The following is a 16,163-nucleotide window of genomic DNA, read 5'->3' on the forward strand; positions in this document are numbered from 1 at the left end:
GGTTGCATTCTAGGTTTTCTCCCTTCCATATTTTAAGCATTAACTCCCCAGTTTTTATTCATATCTTTATTCCCTTCATATAACAGCAGAAAACAGATTTTACAACACTTTAGAGTTTCCTAAAGGCATACAGAAGATCTAGAAGACAGTTACAAATTTGGAGGTAGAGGGGAGAGACTGCATTTTGTTACCTTCAGACAAACATTAGAGATTATTATAAAAAGTTCACAGAATGTTCATATTATGTGAAGTACCAACCAGTGCTCCAGCTGCATAAAGCATTGCCTGATCATTTAAGAAGTCCTTCTTTGCTGTATGGTAACAGCTATATGCAAGTTCATAGTGCTGCACCAAAAAGCACAAGTCTGCCATTTTCCGGATTTGAAGCTCTGGTGCTTCTGGTGGATACCTATAAATACAAATATTTAAATTCAAAGTCATCCTCTCTCATTTTAATATCTATTCACAAAGTAGTATTAAAACCTGCATTGCTTCAGCTTTGCCCAAAACCAGCTAAGTGAAACTGCTTCCTTTCTGCCACATGTAACTTGGGTTTCATATACTACTTTCTGATTAGCAAGAGTCACTGTTCCAGTAACATTCAAAGCACACACTCCTCTAAGCCAAGAAATAGAGTTTATAACTACCACTGAAACTGCTCTGTCAGATTAACCATTAGAGCTAAACAGTGCTGTGTGAGTACAAAAAAAAAAAAAAAAAATAAGACTTTGACTATTCACTTGGCTGTAAGTTGTTACTTCTCCACATTTCTCTTGAAAGAAATAAGTCCACTAAAAAACTCTGCTTTATGCCAAAACACTGTGCAAGTTCCTGTCCTCTGCAAGCATCAATCTAATTTTTGGTTCATCCTATATATATATGATTCACTTCAGTAATAATCAAATACATTTTCACACTTACATGTCAAATCCTGTAGGAAGTGAACTACGCTTACAAGTTCAAAACAGAAAGCAGGAATTAGCAACATTTTGATTACGAATCCAAAGACAGGCAACATAGACATTCAAAGCTGCATGTGCATGTCAAGGACATTAACCTTGACTAGACAATGACCAATTATTTAGACTTCTGTGGTAAAGACATCTGGAGAGTGATTATCATTATTATACATCCTAATTCACAGAGGAAAGTCACCAAATACAGAATTAGTATTTTGGTAACACTTAAAACCTGATTTTAGTGTATACTAAGAAACAGGTGCACTAAGTATGAAATTGCCTTTAGTTTAGCTCTTGAACACATTGCAAAAGCAATATATTCAACACTCTGCTGGAGCAAATTGGAGAGTTATATAAGCAAAAGCACCTATACATGGGGTTTGGCTATAATAACAGGTGAAACAGCTTGTACAAATTTTAGAAAAATATCCCTTGTGGCAAACTACAACTTCTTTTTATTATTATTACTCTTAAAAACATGTGTTCATATTAACTTAGCTTCATTGTAAATAGAGCAGGCAGACAACTCTGCAAACAGTCTATTTTACTCCCTTCTTTAAATTCTGCTATGCTTTTATTGTACATATTCAGGCACAATACTTTTCATGATTTTTCTAACTGAAGTCATTCACTACACTTCTGGTTTAGTTTACTTTGCAGAACACCATCAAATAAACACATGCCCTCCTGTCCCTAAAAAAGTTGCATTTATATCTAAAACTAACTGAGAATACTTACAGCAAACCAGACGTATTCTTGAGTTCATTTATACTTTTCTCTGGAACCTTGCTGCCACTAAACCATTTTTTAGTAGCAGTAAACAGTGATCGGCTCAAGCCTTTCCTGGATATTAACTGGAGAAAGACATTGAATTAGAGCACTACATCGCAAGAAATGTAAGCTAAATTAATAGAAAAATCTAAGCTTCATCATGGCTTTGTAAATTGTTTTTTCTTCCATAAAACAGAAATAAATAAAAGGAATAAAACAACTAAGAACACACTTTTTTAGAATTAATCTCTGACAGTGAGACAGAACTTCATATTGATTTTCATATATTCATAATTCATATATTTATCTCAGACAGTTAAAGTTCAATATTCTTTCTGTAAACTGGAGAAACAGCCACCTTAAGAACATAAACACTTGATACATCTAAATTCTAACAATTCTAAATAATTAGAACATCTAATTTGGGGTATTAGTCCAACCTAAAATCTAGACTAAGTGCATACTACAACAAAGAACATTCTGACACCTTCCAGATAAAGCATTATCACACCATGAGCATCAATTTCAAGTGTCAAAAGTATGGGGCAAGCAAGGTTACACAACTTCATTCTTTTAGATCATTTGCACTTAGAAAGAAACTTCTGCAGGGAATCACCACTCCCATCCTATAAGCAAACTGTATCACTCTTTAAGGATAATTTTAAAAAGCAGAGCATCTCTCTTTTCTTATCAGGACTAGGAATGTATCATTGCAGTCCTGTTTGCTATACTTTATATAACCACTTCTTTTTAATGTTTCTTCATAAAACTTACTAAGCATAAACATGGTCAGCATATACAATTAAATTCAATCAATTCAGGGAGTGAGTGTTCCTTGGACATGATCCTTAGAATGAAAAGCCCTCATACTTTAAGCTTTAACTTGAATAGACAATCCAATCAAAATAAAATCAGAGCTCAGATAACAGATAGATATTTGGGTCCAAGACTTGATGTTAAATACAGTAATTTGATTGCACTAATGTAAGTCAATCCATCTCTGTGGCTGTTCAAGAGCATACAGGAGTGAAACACTTGTAAAAGAAAGGACTTCACTGTGATGCAAATAACTTTAATGCATGCACTTAACATGGACATGATATTAATCACAGCTCCAAAAAATCCTAGCTTGAGAGCAGCATGTTCCCTGCAAAAACTGCTGAGATCAACAGAATTACACGATTCGGGGTGACCCTGAATTTCTTTTCTGTCAAGCAGCAACTAAAGGATGAAGGTTTTTTTGCAGATGACTATAGATTAAATACATTTCTTAAATTTAGCTGTGTATTCTAATATTGAAACACAAAGTCCAGTTTGTTCCCTGTGCCAGAATCATCCAAGAGCAAAGAATATTGAGATTTTAAGGTCAAAAGCCAATTTCCCTAGGAAGAGTTCAGACAGGCTTTCACCAAGAAGCCACCTTGCACCGGAGCTGTTGATACAAATTAGCTCTTGCTTTTCTAAAGACAAATTGAGCAATAATGAGAACTTCAGTTATTTCTCTTAAATCTACTTACAGTTTTTAGCAAGACTGTTGAATCATCATATGTAGAAGGAAGTAATACTGTCAAAACAGATTTCTGGATAACGGGATTTATACCCCAACCACTTTTCCTTATTATAGCATGAAGTGTCTTTAAGGCTAAACTGACCTGATCATTGAGCTGTCGAATTGTTTTCTCTATGTGTGGCAAAAGTCCCCGAAATGTGAATTCCTGTATGAACTGCCTAATTCGATCATGATCTGTGAGAGTTAAACAAGCACCATGAGGTGTCCCAGAATTTGACTTCTTTGAGTCTTGCAGTGATGTAGAAGCCTTCATGTAATCAGTGCTATCCAAACTGCCACTGGGATGATCCAGTTGAAGGGGGTGAGTCTTAAAATTATTTGACAAGCCATCTGTTGAAAGATTGAAACAAAAACCCCAGCAAGTATAAAGTTACTTAAACATTTTGGGTTTTAAAGGTCATTTTTAATAACCTACCTCAAAACTTTCCTTTCTCAGAACTCTGGAAAGTAAAGCAATTCACCAGCTGTTCTGCAGATTAATGCTGAGCAGGCAGCAGCAGAGCACTGAGTATTGCATCATTCCTGGAATTCTCAGAGTTCTCAGAAAGCTCAGGGAATCTCAAGAACTACAAATGGCTAAATATATATGGTTTTCATTCTCAACTACAATGCAAAAAATCTTCCAATATACTGACTAATATCAACAACATTGAAGGAAAACTATGTAAACATTAAAATCAAAATAAAACATTCATGAAAGTCGGAAATGCAGCAATTACTACAATAGCTCCATTGTGTCCATTATTTTTTCTCTGCTTATGTTTTAAAGTTTAAAAAAAACCAAAACAACAATAACAAAACAAACCTCATTTTCTAAGCCCTTCCAAGCAATCATGATGTAAAACAATTTTCTCCTAAGTCCTCTTTGTTCAGTGAGAAGAACTGCTGACCACTATTGCATTTAACTCTCTAAAATAGACTGAAATACTGCCTCACTCTAAGACTTTAGCAGTTCTCTGATTTATAAGAAAATCAGCTTGTCCTATCTGGCACCAAGCAATGCTGAGCTGTGAAAGCAAATCTGTAACAGATTTTATTCATGAAATGTAAAGCTGAATTTGTAAAGTTCAATTAGCAGCTCCCAGACTACATCTGGGCTGCAATGCCCTAGAAAGATGGCAACTGTAGGCTGTCCCACACATGCCAGGTCTCCACACGCCTTTCAGGTGAGGTATGAAGGATCTGGGCTGAAGCAGGCCAGACAATGCACGGCACCTCACTTCTTCCCTATCTAATGATGATTCTCATCTGAATCCTACAAAGCTATCCTAATTTTTTTTTAAGGGTGCATTAATTTTCAATTTAATTTACTACTCTCTCTCATCCAAAAGCTGAGTTCCAAGGTAAGTGCTTCCAAACAACTTATAAACTAAGCACTTCCCTGACATTCACAGATTTAATACCAAAATCAAGGATAAAAAAACCTCCAAAACTTCAGCTTCCAAGTTATAGCAAAGCACACAAACCAAAACTTTCATTATTATGAAAATTGACCATTTAATTCTATGCTCTTTTCACTAATTATGAGAGTTTGCAAGACAATATGCTTAAACTCACAAAGTATGAGCTCAATACATCATTAGCCATCTCATTAAGGAGATGACACCAATCAGGTGGTCAGTACTACAGCATTTTTCTTTGAGGACACTTAGAACATTCAGCAAACCATTACTCTGAGTTCCCTAACAAATAATCTAATTAATTAAAGAGATAAGAAAGTTGTGTAAATGCTATAAAATCAAGTTTTTCATAAAGTTACAAAAATACCTTTAATTTCACTGTCTATGCCATCTGATATCAAGTGATCAGTACTCTTGTTTGAAACAACAGTATAATCTTCATAGGAATCCTGCCAGAAAAAGGGGGGGGTGGAAAAGGCAGAACTTTAGTATTACTCAACCACATATAGGAGTCAGTAAACAGTAGTTGTCAACTTCTGTTGATTGTTAATAAGTTAACTGTTAATAAGTTAATAAGCTAACTGAATTACTACAACAGCTTTGTTTGTTCACATATATTAATTTCTCTAAGTAATTTCTGAGGCTTTAAGAAACTGTCTTATTTTAGTGATGAGAGTTGCATTCACCAAATGAAGCAAGTACCTTCTGAGCTGCTCAACTAGCTTCCCTGTTAACGAAAACAACTCCAACTCTTACACAGCAGAGCCTACAGCAGCAGAAATATATTCCCTAAAAGCAACTCCTGAATAAGCTCACACACACACAAATCTATGTGGCACAGTTAACATGGATAAAAATATAAAAAGAAAAATATCTGATTAGTTTATGGTGGCCTATAACTCACTGGTCCTCTTAGTTTATAGAATATGAAATGTTTTGACTTTTCAGTACCAGCTACATTTGGTAACAAAATATGATTCCAGGAAACCTTTTAATCATAAGAAGTTGTAACTGCAGTCAAAAGCAAACTCAAAAAAGAAGATTTTTCGTTTTAAAGCCAAAAATACAGTTATTTATGGCAAACTCAAAACACACTATCACTTGCAATCTTAGCAGATGACAGACCAGACTAAACCACAAGAAGTTATCACAAAACCCACACATACTCCCACAAAACAACACAGCCACACTATACAGTGAAGAACAGAAGACCCAGGAAAAAACAAAATTTAAGACTGAAGACAACAAAAATGAAGGTAGAAAACTACTATGAACAGGACACTTCTGAGGTTCCTCTCACAGCTCTTAAGGCACAAGTCTATTACTTCTGTGCTGTCAGTCTATTTCAGACAGTCCAGTATTTCAGCGCTCCTTACTGTCAACTTAAGCAGCATAGAGGACAGTTCCTACTGAGGACTCATGCCTTCACAAAAAGTCACAGCTGCGTCAGAAGTGTCTTAACTGTCAATCAGCTCAATCTGTAGAAGCATGTATGTATAACACTAAGGTGAAACTTAATGCAACTAAAATGATTTTCACAGGCCCCTTAAAAACTTTTTATAGAATACTGTAATACCTGGTTCTGGATAGTGTTTTTCTGAAGGTACTGACTCCAAGGATCTGGTATCTGTTCATCTGCTCCTCTGTTAGACACCCGAGAATTTATTTTCAGCAAATAGCAACCCTGAGTTCCATATCTCTGTTTCATCTCTTCATAAATGGAATCGGCTCTGAAACAGTAAAACAACACTTATCCTACCTTGATATCGAACTAACTATAGAGTGTGTACTGAAACAAGCTATTTTAGACTATTATCCATAGGGCTTAAATGGAAAATTCTCCTATTTTTATAACAATCTCTTATGCAAGAGTAAAACTGAGAATCTTTGAGAATCACTTCATCAAGCTAGCATAGAAAGTATCTACCCCAAAAGCTGGGACTGATTAATTTCATTTTACATGAACATAAGAAGATCTAAAAATAATACTTTCAAATATCTGCCTTGATAATAGCATACTGGCTAATGGATCCTGTTGCATGTCTAATCTCAACAGAATTTATCAATACAAGCATTTCAGTCCAAGAGCTGATTTGTAAGCTCACTGATGACCCACCTTTGTTCCTCTCCTGTGCTTACATCGTGCAGTAACACATAGTATTTGAGCGTGTTTGGTATAAACCACTTGGGATATGAGTATTCACTACTGTGCTGAATCCGATGTTGTTCTTGAGACAGCTTCAGGAACTGCTCCACAGGGTCAGGTTCACTAGAAGAAACTACCAGCATACCTGAATTCATTATTAAGGACATATACCCAAAGAACACAGGGACAACTACTGCTCATAGAATAAAATAGGAAGTGTATAAAATAGAATAGATGAGTACAATACTTAAGCATGTAAAATATACTACCACAAAAGTATGTGCAATTAGAATTTGGCCTTTGTCTCAATAAAAAACTATCAGTTAACTAACATCTGTAAAATGTGATGCAACAGGAGTTTGCTCCAATTCTGACAGATCTAAGTTTAAGCTCTTACATGATAGTTCATTTAGGATTTTATATAGAGACCAGATGTTGACATAGCAAACATGTAGCTGAAATTCATCCCCACTGTATTTTAGCTTTCAACTTCCAAGGAGAGCTGGGGCCTTAAGTTACCACCTGAACAACAGTGATGTTGATAACTTTCCAGCATTCATAAACACAGCAACACCGCCTGAGTAAAAAGCCAAAGTGCTCACATTTTTACTCCAATGCAACTACACAATCATGAACAAGGAACATCCCCTGCTACATCTACTCACCAAATCAAAAGGCATTAATTCAGAGAAGTCAGAAAGCAAAGTTATACTTTAAATCTTATGAAAATTCAGAAGTCAGAATCAGTATTTTGCAAAGTCAATTCTGCACAAGTGTGGCCATTAACATACCTTTCCACTATACTGAAATTATAACGTTCAGTACAGAATTAGGAACAGAGTGTCATAAAACCTGCAGCATCGTAACTACTGCAAAGCTAAACACCAGCTACATCATGAAACAGTGATTATTTTCAGTTTCCCTGTAGAAAACCAAATTGGGCCTAAGCTTTGGTAAAAAAGGTAAAAGTATTCAGGCATCATTTCAGTCTTTCCAGACTTCTTTTTGTCTAGCATAGCTCAAAGTTCACCACATTTCCAAAACATCATCTCCCCAACCTCCACCACTCCAACTACTTACAAAAAGCTATTAAAAAGCAGCAGATGCATGCCAAACACATTCTTCTATTGTAGATAAGGGACAGTCAATAGATACTGAAAGAGCTACAGCAGAAAGTGTCTTAGGATGATGGAGTTTCATTTACAGGTATTGGCTTTGAGCTCACTTTGACACAAAAAGAGTGTGTGGAGAAGGGGAAAAAACCCCAATACAAACACCAAAAAACAGGCCAAACAGTCAAAAAGAAACCCTGATGCCCTCATAAAATCAGTCTGTGTAGTCAGATACAGTAGAAAAATATATAGGCTTCAAATCGTAATTGTGAAAGAGTTACTGCAAAATTTTCTGTCTCCTACATTGCATTTTGTAACAGTCTTCCCTGGAGCAGTCTGTAACATTCAAAGGATACAAGCAACATAGTGGTTTAAGAATTCGTGATCAGATGCAGGCATGGACTGAAGAAAGCACTCTCTGTAAGATTCAAACCAAGGAGTAGTAGCTGAAATACACAATAAAAGAGGACAAATTAGACTATTCAGTGAAACTTGTTTACCCATTAATGAAAAGGAAGTATGAAAGACTACACCTGAAAGTGAAGCCTGCAAACTCTGACAAGGTTTGCACAGCAGGAGAAATACAAGGGAACAGTCCGAAGAGAAAGTATTTTAGATGTACACAAGTAGGAGAAACAGTAACACTTAAATCCTACAAAACTGAATAGCACCTTAATCACCACTTTCCTCAACACTGTAGGCTCACAGGTATTCAGTCCTTGTTGAACCGACTTCTCTTTACCACCCCTTTAAACACCCATACACTTGGTAAAGAAAGAAATAAATTCTTCTAGCAGTCATTGAACTTCTCAGCTAGAGATGTAAGAATTGACCAAGAAACAAAATTCATTTTTGAGTATGTAGAAGAACTAAGGATTACCAAAATCTTATGCTGCCTGTTTTCTACAAGTGTTAACTTGGCTTCACATCAGTCTCCTTCCCATACCTTGCTAAAATAAACAGTTCAGCTGGCAAAGATCCAAGATAAAACCTCACATCCGAGTTGTGCCATTAATGCCTAATAATTTTAACCTGCCATGTTCAATGTCCTTTTACAATACAGATTTCATTTTCCTAAAAGTAACAAATCAAGAGAAACCAAGGATGTCTGGGACATCAAAAAAATATGTGAATCTAATATTGTCCATTTCTTTCCAGCTATGGGTCAAACAATGAACTATTCATAAGCCTGCTCTGTGCCATCTTAATTATCCAAATCCTTTCTTTTGAGAGGGAAACAGATTCCAGAGCAAAAAATCAATCCACTTTCAATAACTGAAGTAACTGGAATCCAGTGCCATCTCACCTGCAAACTAGAAAACAATAACTAATGGACAAAAAAATTAACAAAATCTGAAATTATTTTCTTTATATGACCCTAAAAAAACAACACTGGTAGACTTTAGTAAGTAAATAAAAATTTCTAATGCTTTGTAAAGCTCCCATGCACCCCCCTCATAAAGGCCAAGCCAAACCACTATCTTGATTTCTTAATTTTTATATTGGAATTATCTTGTAGGGCATTAATTTAATGCATTTTGTTTAATCCTACATTATCAAACCATTTTAGATTGGCTTCAGACACACAGAAGCCAGATACAGTCACACTTTAATTCAGTCTAGCAGTCAGCACATGTCACATTAAAGAAAAAGCCTAATAGGAGACAAACTTCCAGTTTTTGATTACAGCCCTTCTAGAAACTGCTCTCTGAGTACTCATCTAGGATATAAAAAGCTTTTGGCTTTACTGACTCCTACATGCAAACATGCCAACTATTTAAATTAAGGAAAACACAGCCTGTTATTATTAAAAACAAGCCATAAGAAAGTGACTCATACATTTTTTTCACAAGTATAGCAAGCCGTGCAGTAATTTGGGTTCAAAGTAAACACTGTTAAACAACCTAAGGCAAAATTGTCAACCACACTGTACTTTCAAGCACTGTTTTCAAATTTTCACTTCTGTTTTACAGCTGAATCACAGCAAAATAAAAAAATAAAAAAAAAACACTTTCTTTTTTTTTTAAATCTGAGAGTTACAAACAGAGAAGTACTACTTTGTTTTGTGGATTGGTTACCCTGCCCTCTTTTTTCATTAGGCCTACTAAAAACCTTGGAAGCAGCCTCAAAGGCAACTGGATTCCCTCTACACAACAACATTAACAGGATTCACTTGAGCCTTTTACAGTCTGTAATCACTTATTGTAGATACTTGATAAACACACACCATATTCAAAACAGAAGCATTATTTGAAAAAATTTCACAACTGTAACATCTCATAACATGTTACAGCAGTGCAGACCAACACAGTCATTTAGGTACCCATACCTATATGTTTTGCACTTTTCCAGTAATATGTTTCCAGTATGCTGGAACAGAACTGAAGTTGTTAACATATTCAGAAATTATTAAGAAGAAAAAAAGAAGTAATATTTGTACATAACAGCTAAAGAATGGAAAGTCTATTTCCTGAAGTTTTGCACCCTCCTTTAGGCATTTAGCAGGATCTCAACAGATACTACTGAAAGGATAGCTATTATTAAACGAAGGCATAAACTATAATAATATATAAAACTGAAAAACATCAAAACCTGGCTCTTATAGACCACGATGCAGAGACTTGAGAGGTCAATAACCGATGTGATTTGGTAGCAATAAGTCAGCAGTAAGTCAGTAAGTAAGTATGTTTTAGAAAGCTTCTTCCTTTTTCTTAAGGGTCATACTCCAGAAAGAATTATCAATATAGCAGAGACCTATGTGTTTTAAGTACAGTCTTAAGCACTTGAGTTCCAACTTAAAAAGTGTTACTATCCCCTGAGAAAGAAGCCCTCTGGAGCAACAGAAAGTATATTTGAAATACAGCACAGTGACAGTGCACAGTTTCATAGGATCAAACAATCCAGTGTTTTTAATAGCACGTAATTTACCACCACCACTTTTACTGATTGCATGGAAAGACCAAATGATTTTGATTAACAAGAGTAGAAATGTGATTAAAAGAAAAATTAAAACAACCACTACCAACGATTTTTCAGTTAGGGGGAAAAAATGGAGGAACACACATCTACGTCCAGAAAAGTGCTGAATAGTTGTAGAAGATGGTAAGGAAAGGTGGATGGGGCACATGGAAAAGGAGTAAAGGGCAATTTGGCAAATCAGCACCAACCACAAAAAAAATACCTGAATAGAATGTGGATGTGTTCAGTTCCATCAGTGTCTCTTTCCAATTACTGTACCAAGGAACACTAGCTTTAACTGAGCGATCTGATAGAAAAAACATGATATTATTATACTAAAAAGGCTCAGACGCAAACACACTCTCAGCTTTTACACTCTGGTAGCGTGAAGTAGGAAAAAATCTATACCATGCAAGCCCATGAGGGGTATTGAAGAGATTTGACTCCAGCTAACCTTAATCATGAATATTTCAGGCTTCTCAACATTTGACAGTGTACTTTAATGGAAATCAATATTAATTTCTAGCTCAGCACCAATTCTAGGCTTTAACAAAAATGGAAATTCTATCAAGTAGCAAAGATTTAAGTTGCAAAGATGTTAATTCTATTATACTAGTTGGAAGATACTCTAAATCTAAGGCCCTAACTTGTGAGATTTCCCAGCCTACAGTACTATTACATACATTAGCCGCTGAAAGCGGTTGCCCCAACATTCTCTTTCATCTCAGTCATATTCCTCCAATGCCTCATGCCAGCATTTATATCATGGAGCCCTAAACAAACATAGCCAGGGAACTGACCTAGCTGAAAAATTTTTTTTCTTCTCTCAAATAGTTTAATTCTTTAGTGGGATCATTTTTCTTCACTTTCTACATGCACTAGTACATGGGAGAAGCAGGCATAGCTGAACATAAGCAACTTTTCAACAGTCAAATGAGTCTCTCAGCACTAGATTATAGAACTGTAAGAATATTAAACAAAATTGTAACAAAGAAGGATTGCAAACAATTAAATCAATGCAACACAGCAGTTCCAAAACTTTTCTCAAAAAAAGAGCAGGATTATGACCCCAGAGTCTGAAACAGTCATACCTCAGTTTCTTAAACAATGTTTAATTTCTTCAAAACAGACTGCACTTGATCATCATTAAAATTAAGGAAGTATCTTTTAATATCATTATCCTAGAAAACTAATTCACTCCCAAAAAAGAACAAATTAAAAAACTGACAAGAGTATTTCCCATTTACATGCCAAATTATTATGTTCTGCTGTCAGGAATTAATGCATCCCTTGGTTTAAATAAAATGCTCTAAAAAAGTTGAAAAAAAAAGAACCCTAAATGTCTTAGTAAATACTCATATTAATCTAAACATAAAGGAACACTACTTCGTACTTCCTCATATTCCCTTAGAGTGTGATGTTCCCCCCTCAAGAGCACTGTGTTTTGTGCCTGAAACCCCCTGAAACAGGGTTCCACTGAACAACGAAGTTAGTACATTAATTTGTCCTTCTGTGTGTTCTTAAACAGTTTATACACCTCTCCTCCTGCAAAGTAAGCATATAGCCAGTCTGAATGGAAATGAGAACCTAATCACTGAGAGATAAAAGATAGTCAAAGATGGTAATTTGTACATCCGAGGCTCCAGCAGCAAATATGGAAAACAAAAGGAGAGATATTAGCTTCTACAACCATAAAGCATTACTTAATATAGCCACTATTTTTCTTCCCTTCTTTCAACACCTCACTTCTGAACTAAGGTCATTAGAAACCTCATGGAAAAGCCTCCTCACTGAAACCATTCTGCTTTCTTAGGGTCTTTCCAGCTCTAGAACTGAAGCAAACCTACCATCAGAAAAAAAAAAAATTCCTAACAAAATGGCAATTCACCAATGTGACCTGTAAACAAGGGCACAGAATTTGAAAAAGATGTGGGATATTCAACATATCTCAAAAACAAGATGTTTCCAGGCTCAGGTCTTTTGCTTTATAACCAACACAGGACATCACGTTGAAGATGTAGCTCATAAATTACGTATCAAAGACATAAGAATTATGCCATTTTTCCATCAACATAAAAAAAAAAGTTACTACAGCAACATCAGTTACTAATCCTCACAAAGTTTTATCAGTCTATTGCTATAGCAGAGCCAAACTCTTCACTGCAGGCTGAACTTTAAATACAATAAAATACACGTGTTTAAATAGGACAGTGCATACATGCTTTGAAATAAGTATGTGCTCAGAGGCTTTAATGGATTAGGGTCTTAATTGGGAAGAGTTTAATCTTCTCAGCTCCTAAGATCAGGTCTCATTTAGCATTATTCACAATGTCTCATCCCTTGGAGATCTGAGAAAAAAACATTTTTAGAATACTCTAGTCAATTTGACAGTGAAATATGAAGCACAAGTTCCACAGAAGAAAAAAAAAAATAAAAAGACAAGGAATCAAAGGAGTCACATGCCTTTCCTCAAAGTTTTTCCTTAAGCTTTTTATGACTTTATCATAAAAAATAAAAGAAGCCAGGATAACTAATTTCAAAATAAAGTTGTACATTAGTACCAACACTAAGTTCTGATACTTATTCTGTCAAGTGCAACACGTCACGGTATAAGTTTTGTAACACAAAAATTTCACAACCAAAGCATCGGTAATTGGTACATTAAAGTAATGATTTAACACAAGTTAAGAAGTAGTACAACATTAGGAAAATTAATTAGGAAATTAGGAAAATTAAAATTATTAAGTTCAACCACTCTTTCAGCATTATATAAAGCCAAAACTATTTGAAAAATCCAAAGTTTAGTAAAAGTAATGTCTCAAAACTGATAAAAACTCTTTTTAGTACATGCCATGAAGCCAAAATAAAGGCTAGAAACCTCTCAACCAATTCCAGTTTACATTATGAAAAATACAATATTGTTACATACCACTGATGTTGAGATCATAATCTCCAGCTGTGATCACATTAGCTACCAGTCCTTCAGCAGGCTGACTGACAGACACAACATCATGCAAAAGCTTCCGAATGGCACCGGGCTGAGGTGGGTGAGTAATGATGTTGTTGACAGCGATCTTCAAATTTTTAATGATATGAAGCTGATTATTAGGATCTCTCATGTGAACTAAAAAGGAAAAAGAAGATGATTTGTTGAGGAATATAACAGACAGTTAAAATAGTTTTTATAAATTAATCTTTTTCCAACACGTTTTTTTAAAGATTGCTCCACTAAACTTCTCCATCATCAATTTTAGATCATTGTCCATAATGCTTGGCTACCAAAAACGGAGAGGGGAAAGGTGGTAACAAAAACTTACTTTATGTTCAATATTAGGCTCATCTAGGCAGACTGGTTAAAGAACAGCATAGGATCTTAGCTGTAAGAATATCCACTCCATCTAACATACTACGTGTGCATCCTACACTGATGCATTCACTTCCTTGCAGAACTATCAACTTTCACAGGAAAGCCATACGAACTACGTATGGATTTCACACAACACATCATGTTTCAAGGAAACACCAGTTTCCAAGAAACCCCCCTCACACAAATAAATAGCATTTGAGAAACTTGATAGGGATAACGTAGTATTCTTTCATCCAAAATTAACATATCCTAAAAGACAAGCTGAGAGAGCTGGGGCTGCTCATCCTGGAGAAGGGAGGAGACATACCTTAGAGCAGCCTTTCAGTACCTTCAAGAGCACTGGAAAGGTTCCAGGGCATGTAGTGACAGGACAAGGGGGAATGGCTTAAAACTGAAAGAGGACAGATTTAGACCTGATATTGGGAAGAAATTCATTACTGCGAGAATGGTGAGGCATTGGAACAGGTTGCCCAAAAAAGCTGTGGATGTTCCAACACTGGAACAGTTCAAGGCCTGGCTGGATGGGGATGTGACCAACTTGGTCTAATGGAAAGCCACCCTAACCACAGCATGGTAAAATAAGAACTACATGTTCCTGAAGGTCCCCTTTAAGCCTAAACCATTCTATGATTTTTAACACAATAGCTTCCTTTGTAGAATCTTTGTGAATATTGCTCCCTAAAGCCATCTGTTTTTAAAAACCTATTCATGACATTTTAGACACTCATTACAATTCTGGGCCTGATGTGATTTTTCATGTAATTTTACCCTATTTCAAACCACAACCACCAAGCAAGCCAGGCTGTAAGTGCAGGCAGGACACACTGACTACAACTGCCTAAGCCACGTAGTGCTACCACATGCCCCACAGCACAGCCCTTGACTCCTCAGCATGCTGTTTTCACAAATTCCTGTATAGCATGTAAAAGATAGGACAAAGGTAAATTCTTGCTGTTTTCTTCATCTTTCAACTAACTACAGGATTCATACCATAAAGGTCTGAAACTGAGTTTTCAATCTGTTCCAGCCTGGAAAGCACTCCACAGCTTTTCCACAAGCGTCTTCAGAAGTGACAAGCACACAGCTAAAGTCAGATCACACTAGATGTGTTTACAATCCATCTTAAATGTTAAAACACATTTCTAATGTCGTTCAAACCTTGATTGGTACAGCTCTACCTTCCTCAATCACATATTCACTTCCAAGCTTTACCCTGCACTCAAACTCATGGGAAAACACAGTAAAGCAGATCAGAAAACTTGTCCTGCCATAAACAACCTAAAAATGTGTGGGATTTTTCAGCTGTAAGTTTCAGATTGAACTTATACAGCATAAGGCTATATCAACATCAGAAAGGGCAATTGTGCTGGCTAAACTTTACTTATTTCAGTTCAGCATTTCTATCGGAAAGCTGAAGAAGTTGTTTTGGATGAGGCTTTTTTCATCTTATCACATTGGTAAATTATCAACCCTACTGCCATGCAATTACTGAAATTATCAAATGTAAAGGAAGTGGCAGGAACAAACAACCAGGAAACTAGTTTGCCTTCACCAGCACAGCTATAACACTGTAACTCATCCTTGCTGTCTGTCCTAAAACATAACAGCCATAATAATGAAAAGCAACCACACTGCCATACATAAACACAGATGACATCTCTGGCGTATGTTTAATGTTAAGGACTGAAATAACAGCCATACTTGGAACCCCAAAAAGTGCTTAATACCAAAAAAAACATGTCTAGGGTTATACACTTCCTTCAAATGTTTATACGATCATTTCAGAAAGTACTTTGCCAAAAGTGGCAGCAGTAGTGTGTACTAGAACAGTATCTTTCTCATCAGAAGTTGAAAACAATCAGATGCTAAGTTACACATGA

The 16,163-nt window shown here is 35.9% G+C and overlaps 1 protein-coding gene across 4 annotated transcripts in view; it reads right to left on the reverse strand.

Moving 5' to 3' along the window:
• Window positions 1-16,163, reverse strand: part of TRAPPC8 (trafficking protein particle complex subunit 8) — a 53,166-nt gene that overhangs the window by 33,329 nt on the left and 3,674 nt on the right. For 2 of the 4 annotated variants that reach the window (XM_058831643.1, XM_058831642.1), the window contains exons 2-10: window positions 13,846-14,040; window positions 11,140-11,223; window positions 8,315-8,404; window positions 6,817-6,991; window positions 6,277-6,430; window positions 5,068-5,149; window positions 3,383-3,630; window positions 1,698-1,813; window positions 259-409 (exon numbers count right to left, since the gene is read on the reverse strand). In XM_058831643.1, coding sequence (XP_058687626.1) covers window positions 259-409; window positions 1,698-1,813; window positions 3,383-3,630; window positions 5,068-5,149; window positions 6,277-6,430; window positions 6,817-6,991; window positions 8,315-8,404; window positions 11,140-11,223; window positions 13,846-14,040 — 1,295 coding nt within the window. The remainder of the gene's footprint in view (window positions 1-258; window positions 410-1,697; window positions 1,814-3,382; window positions 3,631-5,067; window positions 5,150-6,276; window positions 6,431-6,816; window positions 6,992-8,314; window positions 8,405-11,139; window positions 11,224-13,845; window positions 14,041-16,163) is intronic. The other 2 variants (XM_058831645.1, XM_058831644.1) reach the window with 1 other exon arrangement.

The sequence above is a fragment of the Poecile atricapillus genome, chromosome 2 (genome assembly GCF_030490865.1).
Source record: "Poecile atricapillus isolate bPoeAtr1 chromosome 2, bPoeAtr1.hap1, whole genome shotgun sequence".
NCBI classification, from domain to species: domain Eukaryota; kingdom Metazoa; phylum Chordata; class Aves; order Passeriformes; family Paridae; genus Poecile; species Poecile atricapillus.